A 16,668-nucleotide genomic window follows, 5' to 3' on the forward strand; every position below is an offset into this window, starting at 1 on the left:
GTGTTTCTGGGGCAGGCCCAGTCCTTGCACTGTGTCAGGGTTGGGTGCAGCCTCACTGCTGAGTGAGTGTCCCGGGGGGAGACTGCACAGTTATCTCCCACCGCTGTGCAGCCAGTGGTCTGTGCACTCCAATGCCATGCTAGAGCCTCCACATGTATTTGACAAATAAAATTTGCAGAATTTTAAAATATTGTGTGCAGAATTTTTATTTTTTTGGTGCAGAATTTTTAATTTTTTGGCACAGAATGCCCTCAGGAGTAATAATTTGTTTATAAAACACTTTGAAGTAGTATTATTACTATTAGAGCTGCCCAAGGCTCAGGAATTACAAGTGAAAAAAGGTTGTCTACCTGTTCTGTAACTGTTGTTCTTCAAGAAGTGGATACAGATTTGTATTTTACTCAAATGTGTTCACACCTAACACATAGGAGCAAGAGACTTTCCTGCAGCAGTGCCTGTCGGGGCAGTGAGAATCCCCTACGCCTCCTTGTGACCCCTCCTGAAGCTATAGAAGGGCAACGCTGCCAAATCCCCTCAATTTCTTTGCACTGGAGAAAAAGCTAAGGGTATATCTACACTGCAATAAAAGACCTGTGGCACTGAGTCTCAGAGCCCGGGTCAAATTAACTGGGATCTTGTGCTGCAGAGCTAAAACTAGCAGTATAGGCATTCAGGCTCAGGATGGTCCTGAGGCTCTGAAACCCTCTGTGACATTGAGCCAGAAACGATTAAGCAATTCGCAAGCTAAATGACCCACATTCAACCTTTAGAGACGTGAGAAAAGCATGTCACTGGTAATTAGGGACATTTCATAATGTTAGATAGACTAGAGTTTTGAAATGCAAATCTGTATCGTAAGAGAATTAGAGGTAATACTAATTGTACGTGTTTACTAACAACTTGTTAGATGTTAACCATGTAAACAGACAGTTCCTGTCTGTTACTACTATTGATTCAAGGATCAAAAAGGGAATATTAATATCTAGATGAAACCTGAATGTAATAATATCATTATTTATATTTTTCTTTTAAGTTTGTAGTAAACTGTCTTTGAACTACTCAATGGATAATTACCTTATGTTGATGAATGCAACTAGTTACCACATAGGAAATAGGAGGTTCTACTTCAAAGCCACAATGCTGCACCCAAGTAAAGCTATAAAAAGGACTCTGGTGCCCTGATCCTGTATCTCAAATCTGCTTAAGATTCATCAGGGGAAGTCTGAGACATAAGAACATAGGAATGGCCATACTGGGTCAGACCAAAGGTCCATCAAGCCCAGTATCCTGTCCTCTGACAGTGGCCAATGGCAGGTGCCCCAAAGGGAATGAACAGACAGGTTATCATCAAGTGATCCATGCCCTGCCATCCAATCCCAGCTTTGGGCAAACAAGAGACACAAGACTGAGGTCCCCAGCTCCAGTCTGGGTAACCCTGATATTCGACATTGGACTATAACCTATGGAACTAATTCTGAAAGAACTTTTGCAACTTTGAAGCTCACCATCTCTACTACGAAACTGACTTAAGAACTTTATTTATATCTGTATGTATCGGGGTGGGCAAACTTTTTGGCCCGAGGGCCACATCTGGGTATGGAAATTGTATGGCAGGTCCTGAATGCTTACAAAATTGGGTTTGGGGTGCAGGAGAGGGGGAGGACTCTGGCTGGGGGTGCGGGCTCTGGGGTGGGGCCAGAAATGAGGAGTTCAGGGTGCGAAAGGGGGCTCCGGGCTGGGGCAGGGGGTTGAGGTGTGTGTGTGGAGGGGGGGAGGGCTCCAGCTGGGGGTGTAGGCTCTGGGGTGGGGCTGGGGATAAGGGGTTTGGGGTGCAGAAGGGTGCTCTGGGCTGGGATCGAGGGATTCGGAGTGCAGGAGGGGGATCAGGGCTGGGGCAGGGGCGCGGGAGGGGCTTAGGGGTGCAGGCTCTGGGTGGTGCTTACCTTAAGCAGCTCCTGGAAACAGCGGCATGTTCCCCCTCTGGCTCCGGCAGGTGCTTACCTCAAGCAGCTCCCGGAAGCAGTGGCACGTCCCCTCTCTGGCTCCTATGCAGAGGCGCGGCCAGGAGGCTCTGTGCACTGCCTTGTCCACAGGCACCACCCCCACAGGCCACAGTTCCCGGCCAACAGGAGCTGCGGAGGCAGCGGTTGGGGCAGGGGCAGCATGTGGAACCCCCTGGCTGCCCCTAAACATAGGAGCCGGAAGGGGGACATGCCTCTGCTTCCGGGAGCCGTGGCCACTCCCTAGCAGGAGCTCGAGGGCTGGATTAAATTGGCTGGTGGGCCGGATGTGGCCCGCGGGCCGTAGTTTGACCACCCCTGGTATGTATAATGATCTTTTAACGTATACTCACCCTCTTTTCTTTTTTAATAAATCTTAGTTTAGTTAATAAGAATTGGCTGTACGCGTGTATTTGGGTAAGATCTGAAATATTCATTGACTTGGTGGGTAATGTGTCCGATCCTTTGGGATTGGTAGAACCTTTTACATGATGAACAAGATTTTCAGTTATCCTCATCATATTTGATTTGGCTGTCTGGGTGGAAGCCCAAGGATGGATTGTTTTAAGAGAACTGTATTTTTGTCTTCTGGGTAACCAATAAGGTATTAGGGAAGCTGTTTTATTGCTGGCTTGGTGAATCTAATTATTAGAACCACCACCAGTTTTGGGGACTGTCTGCCCCATTCTTTTCAGTTTGCCCTGACTGAAGTGTCTCACGTGGCCCCCCGGAACCTTAGTCACACCCTCTCCCCACACTGGGTTTCAGAGCACTGGGCTCCTGAGCCTATACATCTACACTGCTATGTTTAGCTCCAGAGCCCAAGGCTGAGCCAGCAGACCTGCGCTCTGAGATTTGGCGCTGAGGATTTTTCTTTGGAGTATAGACATACCCTAAGATTCTGATGGAGAAGGGATAGAGGGCGGGTTATGGAATACATCTTGAAGAACGTAATCGTTTTTTCTTCTTCACATGGCTGTAGACATGTATTCCACTCAGGTGACTCACAAGTAGTACAGTATGGTGGGAGATAATGAGTCCATTTAAATAGTGATTGCAACAACACTTTCCAAAATTTGCATCAAATCTCAAAGTGGTGATTGCATAATGATGAGCAAAAGGATGAAAATAAGGTGTGAATTTTTGACAGTGAGGGTAATTAATTACAGGAATAATTTACTAAGGATTGTGTTTGATTCTCCACCACAGACAATTTTAAAATCAAGATTGAATGCTTTTCTAAAAGATATGTGCTAGGAACTATTTTGGGGAAGTTCTATGGCCTGTGACATACATGAGGTTAGACTAGATGATCAGAATGGTCCCTTCTGGCCTTAGAATCTACAAATTTATGCATTAATAGATAAACTGCCGGATGACACAAAAAAAAAAAAAGAGTTAAGGGCTTTCTTAACAGATCGTCAGATGGCTGCAGCTCACTCTAATCTGCCCTCGACGTCGCAGCTGTTTCCTCCATTGCAATGGCCTCTGCAATATAGTGCCAGATATTCAACAGTTTATGGAAGGCTTACCCTTTAATGGACAATCTTTGTTTCAAATAAGACATACAAGGTGTTGTACCCTTTTAAAAATTCACACACTACTCTCTGCTCCCTGGGAGCATGCACTCCAGCAGCTCGGAAGCACCAATGTAATCTTCCACAGCAAATATTCTCAGCATGTCAGAGACAGCTCTTCTATCCGCTGAGGCAACTTAACACCTTCAGGAAGAGACAGAAACCTGTCAGAAGAGGAGGTCATCTAACTCCCGCTCTAACCACTTGTTTTGCCCTCAACCTCCTGTAGGGAAACAAGCCTTTTGATTTCTTCTTCAAGGACAGCAATGCAACTAGCAGCAATCTTCTCGTTCCTTCCTTTTCAGGAACAGACCATCTTACTTCCTCAGCATTTGGGAGATATAACCTTGGACAGAATCCACCACAACCCTTGGTACATTGCTCCAATAGCTAATTAGCCAGTTAAAAAAGAATGCCTTATATCCAATCTGAATTTGTTATACCTTTCTCTGCTATACTGAAGAACCCATTATTACATTTTTCCTCATGTAGTTATTTATAGACTAATCAAGTCACCCCTTAACCTTCTCTTTGTTAAGATAGATGGAAGGAGCTCTACTGGTTTATCATTGTAAGGCATATTTTCTATCCTTTAATCATTCTTCTCTGAATCCTCTCCAATTTATAAATATCATTCTTGAATTGTGAGCACCAGAACTAGACACAGTATTCCAGCAACAGTTGCACCAGTGCCAAATACAGAAGTAAAATAATCTCTCTATTCCTACTCAAGATTCTGGTTTATACATCCCAGGATCTCATTAGCTCTTTTGGCCACAGTGTCACACTGGGAGTTCATGTTCAGCTAAAGATTCAAACTTCCCACCCCCCAAATCTTTTTCAGAGTCACTGCTTCCCAGGATAGATTCCCTAATCCTTTAAGTATGGCCTCTATTCTTTGTTCTCAGATGTATACATTTACATTAGCCATATTAAAACATATATTGTATTCATGCGCCCAGGTTACCAAGTGATTTAGATCACTCTGAATCAGTGACCCATCCTCTTCATTATTTACCACTCTCCCAATTTCTGGGTCATCTGCAAACTTTAACATTGATGATTTCACGTTTTCTTCAGGTCATTAATAAAAAATTTGAATAGCATAGGGCCAAGAACTGATCCCTGCGGGACCTCACTGGAAACAGACCCACTCGATGACGATTTCCTGTTTACAGTTACATTTTGAGACCTATCAGTTAGCCAATTTTTAACCCATTGAATGTGTACCATGTAATTTTATATTATTCTAGTTTTTTAATCAAAATGTCATGCAGTACCAAGTCAAATGCCTTACAGAAGTCTAAATATATTATGACAGGTTTCAGAGCAACAGCCGTGCTAGTCTGTATTCGCAAAAAGAAAAGGAGTACTTGGGGCACCTTAGAGACTAACCAATTTATTTGAGCATAAGCTTTCGTGAGCTACAGCTCACTTCATCGGATGCATACATGCATCCGATGAAGTAAGCTGTAGCTCCCGATGAAGTGAGCTGTAGCTCACGAAAGCTTATGCTCAAATAAATTGGTTAGTCTCTAAGGTGCCACAAGTCCTCCTTTTCTTTTTTTGTAAATATATTATGTCATAGAATATCAGGGTTGGAAGGGACCACAGGAGGTCATCTAGTCCAACCCCCTGCTCAAAGTAGGACCAATCCCCAATTTTTGCCCCAGATCCCTAAATGGCCTCCTCAAAGATTGAACTCACAACCTTGGGTTTAGCAGGCCAGTGCTCAAACCCCTGAGCTATCCCTCTCCGCCCCCACCATGTAATGTCAATACTATTACCTTTACTAATCAAACTTGTCATCTCTTCAAAAAAGATAGCAAGTTAGTTTGATAGGATCGATTTTCCATAAATCCATGTTGATTTGCACTAATTACATTACCCCTCTTTAGCTCTTTATTGAGTTCTGTGTCTGCAGCTCCATTATCTTGCTCAGGATTGATGTCAGGCTGACAGGCCTATAATTACCCATGTCAACCCGTTTACCCTTTTAAAAAATTGGCACACCATTAGCTTTCTTCCAGGCTTCTGGAAGTTTCCCAGTGCTTCAAGACTAATTGAAAATCAACATTAATGGTCCAGTCACCTCTTTTAAAACTCCTGAATGCAAGTTATCTGGACATGCTGATTTAAAAATGTCTGACTTTAGTAGCTTCTGTTTAACATCCTCCAGAGACACCAGTGGAATGGAAAGAGTGTTATTACCATATGTTGAGACTGTACCATCTGTTTTTTCACCAAATACAGACCAGAAATACTTGTTGAACACTTCTCCCTATTCTGCATTATTATTGATAATTCTCCCATTTCCATCTAGTAATTTAGACATTGCTTCCCAGATGAGGATATCATACTTCACTAGGAGAGCTTGTTGGTTTGCTGTTCTCATCTGGAGGAAAGTAGTTGAATAAATCTTTCTTGCTAAGCAGTCCAGTCTTTCTTTGGGGTCGACTTAATTCTCCCCTGCTGCAATCTCTTTTAATGGCTATGATGATGAGGGAGGTGGGTTGGAGCAAAACATTCAAAGCCTTGCAATGGTACATGGTATCGTTTGTCTATATGTTTGACTGTCGGGGCTAGCAACACTGGTGTAAGACAAAAGGCTTTCACTGGCTGTCAGAGAGTGTTATTAATCAGCAGGGCTACTCTTCCTGGAGCTGTTGCCTGAAAGATGTCTAATAACTTGTGTGTATTTTCCTTTACCAGTTCAGCTTGTGTACCTAGACAAGCAGCCATTCTCCTAAGTAAGTCCTGATAGAATTTTAAATCTTCTGGCGGGTGGAGAAGATGAACTTCAGACCACTGGGTCATCTAGGGAAGATGAGCACAGAATTGCTGGAGGTGATGTTAATTTCTTGAGGCTAAGGTTGATTCTCTGGCAAAGACTCCTCCAACAGCGGTGGTTCGAGAGGACAGGCATTGTCCAGTACCTGTATCACAGGCCATTCTGGGAGCTGGTCCACTCAATAAGGGGTTCTCCCTTCCACTGTGTAGTGATTTAGATCTATGTGAACAAGGGGCACCCCACAGGGCCCAGGGAAGCCACTGCAAGATGGCATAAGGCACAGGAGGCCAATACATACATTTCCAAGAAGGTGTGTCCTTGTTATAAGAGCAACTGTGCTCTTGGTGCTGATCTTTTCCCTCAGTTGGGTATGTGGAGGATATAAAGGGCTGCTTTCACCAAGGTGATAATGGAGATGAACTGAAGGACTCTGAATCAGAGTGGGTGGAACCCTCTGAATAGTCAGTGAGCATCAGTAGTGCCTGACCTGGTTTGTCCATAGTCCAACAGGGGAGGGGGAAATGTCAGTACTGGAGGAGGAACTGTGGTTGGTATAGCAAAGGCATCCCAAGAAGCAGAAGACCTTAAAGAGGGATCCAGTATTGAGAAGGTGTCCACTATTGGGGCCAAACAACAAGATGGAATTGGTCCCAATTCTGAGGGATACTTTAGTACTGAGTTTGCTAACACTGAGGTTGAGGATTTCGATGGTACTAAGAACAATACTGGCCCAGCAGCCATCTTTGTCAATCCCAAAGTTGTCAGTGATAGTAGTCTCTGTCCTGGAGTTAGAAATGCACCGATGTCCTGTAATAATAGAGAGGAGCGTACTGACAAACAGAGCAAATCTGTTGCTGCCACACAGGCATAAGAGACTGTCAGTACAGAAAGCAGCAGAGCCACTGTGATATCCATAAGTATCAAAGTCAACAGCTGTACCACTGACGGTTCTGGAGTCAATGGTATGGTACTGGGATCCTCTCACCTCAGTACCAGGGAGACACAAGTTGACGGTCCAGCTCTACCCCAGGTATCTGAGTCTTGTGGACACTGTGAGACTGTTTTTGCCACAAATGGGGAATGAACATCTTCGATTTTGGATGGCTCTGATCCATTTTATGGATCCTTTCATGAGGGACCTTGGGAGATGATGGATTGACTCTTCCCTTTCTCAGGGAAGAATCAGAGTTCAGAGACTATCGGCAACTACCACAGAGGTAGAGAATGCCTGAGGAAGGCTGGCCAATGATCCAAAGAGGGTCCTGGTGCCAAGACACCTCATAGCCTGTTCTATCACATGATGTTTCAGGTAAAGATCTCTAGATACCCGTGTTCTCTTTTTAAAAGAATGACAGATATTACAGAAAAGTGTAATATATTGCTTACTGTGCTTAACTAAAGGAAATGTGTGGGGGACAGTGCTGGGGACCCCACAAAACAGGCAGCGCTTGAAACCCAGGGAATGCTGCATAACCTACGGTGCTGAGAATCACAACATTATAAAACTAACTAAACTAACAACTACACTAAACTACAGGCACTAGTTGCTACTATTTACAATAGTGAAATCTCAGCAACAAATTGTGATACAAAGAGAAAACCGTGAGGAGAAAACCCCTCAAAGGGAGGACTAAGGTAATTGACAATAAGAAAAAAATGAGGGAGGACTGGGGTGGACTCGCCCTTATATAGCCTTGGGGGGGCCATGAGGAGGCACAGGACACATGTGCCACCCCGAGTACTGCTGTGAGAAAATAATCTCCATCTCCAGTACAGTAGGCACGAACATGCCAAGTAGAATACATGTCTACAACCACTCAAAGAAGAATATTGTTGACTTTTTTCCTGCCTATTTGCATTTTTAATTCTTCTAACAAACTGGCTAACAGTTTGACCAAATTGGCATCATCAGGACTTACATTATATATATAAAAAATCCAATAATGAGAAAACAGTCTAGGTCTGTCCAAAGCAATAATTTACAAATAGCAGCAGCAGCTTGCTGGTCCCTATGACTTTCACAGAACACAAGAAAGAACAGTGCAATCCTCCTTCTGCCTTTCACGGCATCTCACATCTCCAGTGCTCCTTAGCAGTGCTTAATTTGTAATGAAAGAGATGCCACGGCTCAAGCAATTTTTTTATATTCATAACTCATGCAGCAAGCCCGGAGATGCAGGGGTTATGAATTGCCAAGTCTAGAAGTGCCAGGCTCAGCCCTGACACAAATTAAGCACTGCCCATTAGCCTCCCTTGCCTATAGGCTCTAGGCTGTTTCTGAACATATAGCTGCAGCATGGCAACCAACCTATTACAGTATGTTTTACTTTTAATTATTTTCTTATTAGGATTTCTCATTTATCACAACATAAAAAACAAGATGTTAACAGAGAAATAAAAAGGCAAGTACCTGACACGAGCATTGCAGTATTTTTTTGCATATTCATTCCAGGTTCCAAATCTTCTTGGAAAAAGTGCCTCAATCTGCATGAAAAGCTGTAAACAAAGACACCAATATAAATAATAAAATGTGAGGGGTCCATACCATACAAATGATCTTTAAATACATTTTTCTCCATACCCTTAGCTCCACCAAAACTATTTAAAAATAATCTTCATTTAATAAATCATTCATCTGTCTCTATTTTCTACAGGCTACATTACATAAATACAAAACTTGAAACAAATAAATAACATTACATAGGAATTTTATGTCCCCCTAGGAGAGAACATCTGTGGAAAGACCTTGAAGGGGAGTTTATGGGTGGTATATCAGTAACCTGAAAAAATGTAACTGATGGCCTCACACAGACAAGGGCGGGGGAGGGGAGAGAAATAATCCAAGATATTCAGTATCAGAAGCTGGGCCCACTCTTCCTAACCCTTTGCCAGGGAAATAAGGATGAAGCTAGAAAAGATGTGCTTTCAGTGCTTGGAACATTATTTATTAAATGTAATTAACCTATTAGCCAGATTAGTTTTTGTTGCATTTCAGATTAGATATGTTATGCATACTGTTTGGTATTTTTGCCTGAGCAGGAATTTCTTTATTTAGACTGGGAATTTCATGCACATCATATCCCAGAAAAGTGGAACAATGGAACAACTTTCAATCTCTAAAAGGAGGTAATGAAGAAAGGGGGTGTGGAGACCATCCAGGATTCTCTGTCAGAAGTATCCACTCATAAACTGTGTTACTTTCGAGGCCCTCCACGTACACAGGAAGTACCCTCTGAGACATTGTAGGTATGACTACACTTCCAGCTGAGTGTACAATTCCCAGCTCAAGGAAACATACTCAAATGGCTCTGAATGAGCTAGCTGTCTAAAAATAGAGTGTAGCTGTGGCAGCATGAGTGGCAGGCGAGGCTAGCCAACTGAAACAATAGGTATGTACTCAGGTCAGCTAGCACCTAATCGAGGCTGCCAAGGCTACACTCTATTTTTAGCACATTAGCATGATCAGAGCTAGCATGAGTATGTTTCCTTGAGCTGGGAATCACCTGCAGCTCGAAGTATAGGCACTCCCTCAGTTTAAGAGGCATAAGACAAAATTTACGCACAGCCCTCCCATTTACTCTGCTGCCCCCTCAAATCCTCCCAGATCCCCTGTATTATTTCAGTGTTTCCAAGCCCACACATGATTTGTCCTAATCCCACACCAGAAATTAGACACCTCTCAGTGTCTTTTCCCTTCCCCAAAGGCTTATTTCAAGACAGCAGGTGGAAGAGATGCTACTATTTTGGGCCAGATTTTACAGTTTCTAGGCCAGGAGCATTTTACCCTTATTTACCTGCTACACATCAACAATGCAATGCATTTCTGCCACACCTTCAGAGGATTTCACAGCAAAATATTTTACTCCTCGGGGAATTACGTGCCACTGCGGTTCAGCAGAAAAATGCCCCCGCGGAAACTCTCTTTGCTTCCTTGCAGAAAATAGTTTATGTGGGGAAGCAAAGAGAAGCTGCACCAGTGCTCACTCACCCCACCCCAGCAGCTCAGATGTATCTGTTCAGACAGCTACGAGAGAGGTAAATCATTGGGGGCAGGGAGGTCTGGGGATGTCCCAGCTGCCCAGGGATGTTAGTCCCAGCTGGGCCGGGTGTGGGGAAGGAGGAGAACGGAGACAGAGTTTACCCTTCCCTGCACAGAGCAGCCAGGGCTGGGTCAGATCAAACCCCAGAAACTTCTCCTGGCTGCAGGGGAAAGGGGGATGGGGGGGTGGGGGCGGGCTTTGTGAGGAAGTGTCTGGGGGCAGGTGTGATGAAGCTCAGTGGGGGAGTTTGGGTGTACGGGGGTCCGGATGCACAGGGGTTGGACGGACAGGGGGAGCAGCTCCCTGTATAGTTCCCCCTCTCCACACCCGGAACCTCCCCCAAGAGAGCCCCTCCCCCCCCATCAGGAGTTCCCACACCCAGAACCTCCTCACTGAGCCCCCAAACCCCTATCCCGCTAAGATTCACCCCTGCATCAGGAGCCTCCCACACCCAGACTCCCACCTCACCAAGCCCCACTCCCCCAGCCCCCTCACACTGAGCCCTAACAATCTTCACCTGGACACCCCTGCAGAGTCCCATTCCCCCTGCACCCAAACCCCACATCTAGCCCCTGTGCATCTAGATTCCCCCCGCACTCAGACCCCCGCACGAAACTGCCTGCACCCCGATTGCGCCACACAGAACCTTGGTACTCTTGGGGGAATTCTGCACCAAAACATTAAAAAATTTAAAATTATGCACATTTCTGCATATTTTATTTGTCAAAATAACAGAAACACAACAATATAACCACACCATTTTAAATTATTTTGGTAATTCATTTCAAAATATTTGTTAGTAAATAACTGAAAATGGTGTGATTATATAGTGTTATTTTGACAAATAAAATATGCAGAATTCTGCAGAATTTTTAAATACTGTGCACAGAATTCATTTTTTGATGCAGAATTTTTCATTTTTTTGCACTGAATTCCCTCAGGAATATTATATAATGTAGTTTTTACAACAGGAATAATTTGCTTATTTGCCTCCCAGCCACTGGCATCCTACTTCTTCTTCGGCCAATAGTTAAGACAAACAAGTTTGTTTACATTTACGGGAGATAATGCTACCCTAGTAGATACTGTTCTGATCCCATTGGTAATGTTGAAGAAATGGGACTTGAATCATACTATTTGTTGCTACCCTAGAACAGAATTCTTGATGGGCAATTGTATTAATACTTTTGTGTCATGATCTGAGAAATTTCAGGGATTCATAGAGCTTTTTTCCCAGTTTTTATTAGAGCATTCCCAACACTAAATAATGTTCGGTGAAAATATTAAGTAAAAATGATCATACCTACTTGATTTTCACACGTTGGGAAGATAAATCAATTATTGAGAACTTGTTAACTGAATAAAAACCATTATTTCACACTGAATTCAAGATGAATCAACTAATCTTATCAAATATTGGTATTAGTTAAGCACAGAAATTATATATAATAGATTAGTTTTCCTTGAAAGGCTACTCTCTGGTGTCATCTTTCTGACTGTTGATATGCTTGAAACAGTAAATACGAAAATACAAATATATTTTATAAAATCCCAATATAACCAACACAAAATTAAGCAACCTCTTCTGGTTTCAGATACTCACATTTCATATTGTAATAAGTGCATAAAGTAACAGAATGTCCCAGTGTGATAGGGAAAAAAACCCAGAAAATGACCCTATAATCATGTAAAGCTACGCTGCTGTCTTTTTTCTATGCTTATCTGTCCTTTCTACTTTGTTTATGGATAGAAAGAATGTGAACTGTGTGCAACCTGCACTCCCTGCTTTTGGGAAGAGAATTCCTTATACAGATAAGCCTCCATGCTCGTACCTACCCCAGAACTTCAAACAGACTGGGTTAACCGGTTCGAACTGGAAGAGATATCACAATGTATGTTGAACCAAGCTATAAAAGCTCATCCCTGTTCTTTGTTCGGGGCTTCACCATTTTCCTCTGAAAAGGAATTGGTGAGCCCTTCAGCTGTCGTATTTGCTAGCAATAAAGTGCCTCACTTTATCAAAGAGCCAAGACTCTGTGTTTTGTTTGGCTAATACAGAAGTCCAGGGAAGGCTACCCTCCTAACCCTAGACGGGAGGGGAACCCTTTTTCCCTAACAAGTGCATGTAACTGTATAGATCTACAGGCTTTATAAAATGATATACTTCATAAATGAACCATCATCCCTTTAAAAAAGAACAATACTTTTAATACCTCTTCAGGTCTTCCTAGAGCAGGAGTTCCAGTAAGAAGAATTGCTCGTGCAGCATTCTGCACAATTGGCAATAAAATCTTGCTGCGGGTTGCATTCCTGGATTTCATATAGTGAGACTCATCAACCAAAACTATCTTAAAGTTTTGTTTGTACAAAGTGTCTACTAAAGTCTGTGCATCTGTAGCTAGTAGGCCATAACCCAAAACTGTCACTTTGCTGGTCGATATTCTCCTAGAAAAGAAAATCCAGGGGTTTGGTTATTCATTTATCATAACAGGACTAACTCACAAAGGAAGAAAGAAAAGTGAATACGCTGAAAAAGTGTTACAGAAACAATCTCCATTAAGAAAAGGAGTACTTGTGGCACCTTAGAGACTAACCAATTTATTTGAGCATGAGCTTTCGTGAGCTACAGCTCACTTCATCGGATGCATACCGTGGAAACTGCAGCAGACTTTATATACACACAGAGATCATGAAACAATACCTCCTCCCACCCCACTGTCCTGCTGGTAATAGCTTATCTAAAGTGATCATCAAGTTGGGCCATTTCCAGTTTCTAAGGTATGCATCCGATGAAGTGAGCTGTAGCTCACGAAAGCTCATGCTCAAATAAATTGGTTAGTCTCTAAGGTGCCACAAGTACTCCTTTTCTTTTTGCAAATACAGACTAACACGGCTGTTACTCTGAAATCTCCATTAAGAAAGTGTGCATGAGGCCAAATACAACTGCTATACCTATTGGTTTAAATGCCAAAATTCTCTAATATCAACTGTTCAAGCATCTGCAACATTGGCAAACTACACACAAAAGTACTGTAAACACTTCACATTCCCAGAACAGATATATTACACATAACATTATAGACTGCTGCATGAGAATGCATCAAGGATGTCAATGACTGAATCAGAATCTCCCAATGTACTTCTGATGAATTCAGTACACCCCAAACATGTGGGTAGCTCCATACAAACTCGATGCTAAGATAACTATTTGACTAGCAAGATATGCTACAACTGCAGGCAGCTACTTAAAGTTAATTAAGATGAGATTGGTGAAGCACACACAGAAACTTTATGACTGTTAGTTAATATGGACAAATATAATTGACATCACAGAAAAATCTATACATCTAAGATAAATATAATAAAGTGGTTTCCTGCACTGTTCATACTTACAGTCTTACATTGTGCATACTTACAACCTTATGGAGACCATTAGAAACAAAGATGGAAAAAACAGTCAGTGGAGCACACCAAAAGAGGAGATAACAGTTTTGGGAGTCGCTTACTCTGTCATTCTCAATTTCCCAACTAGGCATAGGTTTCACAACCTTTTATACACTTTTTTCATTCCACCCACATATATCTGAAACCAAATCTGATCAAGTCTCAGCCCCCTATTCATATCTGGTATTGTGGGAGACGGTTATGATTGTTCATATGTGGTATTCTGATTTAGCATAATTACATTTCTGACAGTTAACCATTTGCATCAGTCCATTTCCCAATAATTTTAATATGTTAGTGTGGTAAGTTCTTATTCCAAAAAGTCCCTAAGATGTGTTGTGATAACTGGGCCTTCAAATTTACTCTAATTATGAGCTCAACTGTAAAAAGTAAGTGAAATTTCATAAGATGTCACAATAACCTATGTCACAAATGCTAAGGTGAAAAGGTAAAAAAGGGAGACAGAAAGACTGAATTAGTCCAAACAAAAAGGCTTACTAATATAACTCAAGGACTGTGTTAAGAACATGCTTAGCAAACAAGAAAAGTGGGGAGCCAGAAATCAATGAACCAAAATTGATGCATCAGAAACTAGGCCTAACTGGTGGACAAAATAATGAGGGGATGGGATATTCTGTCTACCACTCCCTTTTGTGGGTCCTTAAAGAAAGAGACTTTGGGGAGGAAAAACTGGCTACTGGAGTGAGCTTCACCATCATGGCTGCCACCCCCGGCATCTCCTGGGACCCCCTGAGCCTTTGTCATCCTGATCCTGAGAGATGTCCTGACCAGACCAGATCAGAGAGAGGGACCCAGATGATATCACCACCTCTACTGGCTCCAACTGAACCCCAGGCACAGCTGCGATGAAACGGAATTGGACTTCAACAACAGCAGCGACAAAAGTAGCTTCAGCCCATCTCAATTAACGTCTTCTCTTTTACCCCCAAAGGACAGTTATTACCGTCTTTGATACCATCTAAGAGACTGCCAAAGAAGGGAGGTTTCCCTTCTAAAAACTCTCTCCAGCTAAATGGAACGGGAACAAGGGATGTTGTTAAAATGAAAGTAATATTTAATACTTTATGTTTCAAATGGGTTAACTGTTTTTCTTTTTTAATCTTTAATAAAAGGTTAAGAAGATTTTTAATGATATATTTGCTATGGTATTAAAGCAAGCTGAAGTGTCTATATACCAAACCCCGAAACTTGTTTATCACTGTTTAATGTTGGACAGTGACTGGGTTATATTAACCACCTAAAGTAACACAACAACTGTGACAAAGTTCCTCCTCTGCCTTGGTGGGTCCTGCACTTATTGGCGGATTTGCTCGCCTCAGAGGTTCACAGCAGCCCTCAGTTTGGCCACTTTTGTGGCTCAAATCTGCCATTCACTCAGTTAGCCTCATCACTGGCCAGTATGGGGAAAGGAAGAAGAACAATCCCCGCAGTCTCTGCTGATCCACCTAGTGGATCGGGGAACAGGCCAGAGACCTTCCCCTCTGGTTGAAGCCACAGTCCAGTTCAACTCCTCCGGTATCAAGTAGGGAGTTGGAGGGATGGAGGGAACCCAGGCCCGCTCTCTACTCCGGGTTCCAGCCCAGGGCCCTATGGATTGCTGCTGTCTACAGTGACTCCTGTAATAGCTGTGTGACAGCTACAACTCCCTGGCCTACTTCCCCATGACCTCCTCCCAACACTTTCTTTATTCTCACCACAGAACCTTCCTCCTGATGTCTGATAATGCTTGTACTTCTCAGTCTCCCAGTAGTATGCTTTCTCACTTTCAGCTTCTTGTGCCTCTTGCTCCCAGCTCCTCACATGTGCACCACAAACTGAAGTGAGCTCCTTTTTAAACCCAGGTGCCCTGATTAGCCTGCCTTAATTGAGTCTAGAAGCTTCTTGATTGGCTGCAGGTGTTCTAATCAGCCTGTCTGCCTTAATTGTTTCCAGAAAGTTCCTGATTGTTCTGGAAACTTCCCTGTTACCTTACCCAGAGAAAAGGGACCTACTTAACCTGAGGCTATATCTGCCTTCTATCACTCTCCTCTAGCCATCTGGCCCGACCCTGTCCACCTAAATTAATACAACAGATGCTACCATCTGTTTGCTTGTTGTTCACCTGGCTACCACAAGATGCATTATTAAACTATTACAAAATGCATATTAATAAGTTTTATAACCTTAGGCGAAGAACGTATAATTTCAGAACCTTTGGTCATGCACATGCTAACTTCCACCACACCTCACTCTAAGCCTTTAGCAGTTAAAACCTGCAGCAAAGCTTATTTTTAATAAATATATTTTGGCTTTTTTACTTGCTACTACAGCTTCAGTAATGTCCATTATTATTTCCATAAGCGTATTTAAGAAATAGATTACATTTTACTCAAAACTATAGACTCTCCAAGTTCAGATCAAGGGTCAACAGCATCCTGAACTTTGAGATGTGACTTAGTGCAAAAACTAAGCTGGGTTTGACCTATTTTGGTCAAGGGTTGGGAGACAGATGAGGCATGGTTTGAGTTGAACATGGTATCTTCAACCTGAACTTCAAGATAGGCTTGGTTTGAACTTCACCCTCAGAATTGATGCTCTGAGTTATCCCTGAACTAGAGTCTGATAAAGGCACATGCAGTGATTAGTTATTCCTGTGCTAGCCTCTGGCCAATCCACAACCTAGGAGCTGGTTTAGAGACTCTATAAGTCTCAAAAGAGAAACAGCAGCTCAGTCTGCCCGACGCCATTTTATGGCTTGGCGCTCTCCCCTGCCTGATAGCAGCGACAGACTTCACCGCCCTCAGCCCGCTCCAGCC

The 16,668-nt window shown here is 42.9% G+C and overlaps 1 protein-coding gene across 1 annotated transcript in view; it reads right to left on the bottom strand.

Moving 5' to 3' along the window:
* ZRANB3 (zinc finger RANBP2-type containing 3) overlaps positions 1 to 16,668 on the bottom strand; it is a 124,531-nt gene that overhangs the window by 63,604 nt on the left and 44,259 nt on the right. Inside the window, exons 5-6 of the mRNA XM_075117783.1 lie at positions 12,622 to 12,853; positions 8,779 to 8,864 (exon numbers count right to left, since the gene is read on the bottom strand). Of these exons, the coding sequence (XP_074973884.1) occupies positions 8,779 to 8,864; positions 12,622 to 12,853 (318 nt within the window). The remainder of the gene's footprint in view (positions 1 to 8,778; positions 8,865 to 12,621; positions 12,854 to 16,668) is intronic.

Source organism: Caretta caretta, chromosome 11, assembly GCF_965140235.1.
Source record: "Caretta caretta isolate rCarCar2 chromosome 11, rCarCar1.hap1, whole genome shotgun sequence".
Taxonomy (NCBI): Eukaryota; Metazoa; Chordata; order Testudines; family Cheloniidae; genus Caretta; species Caretta caretta.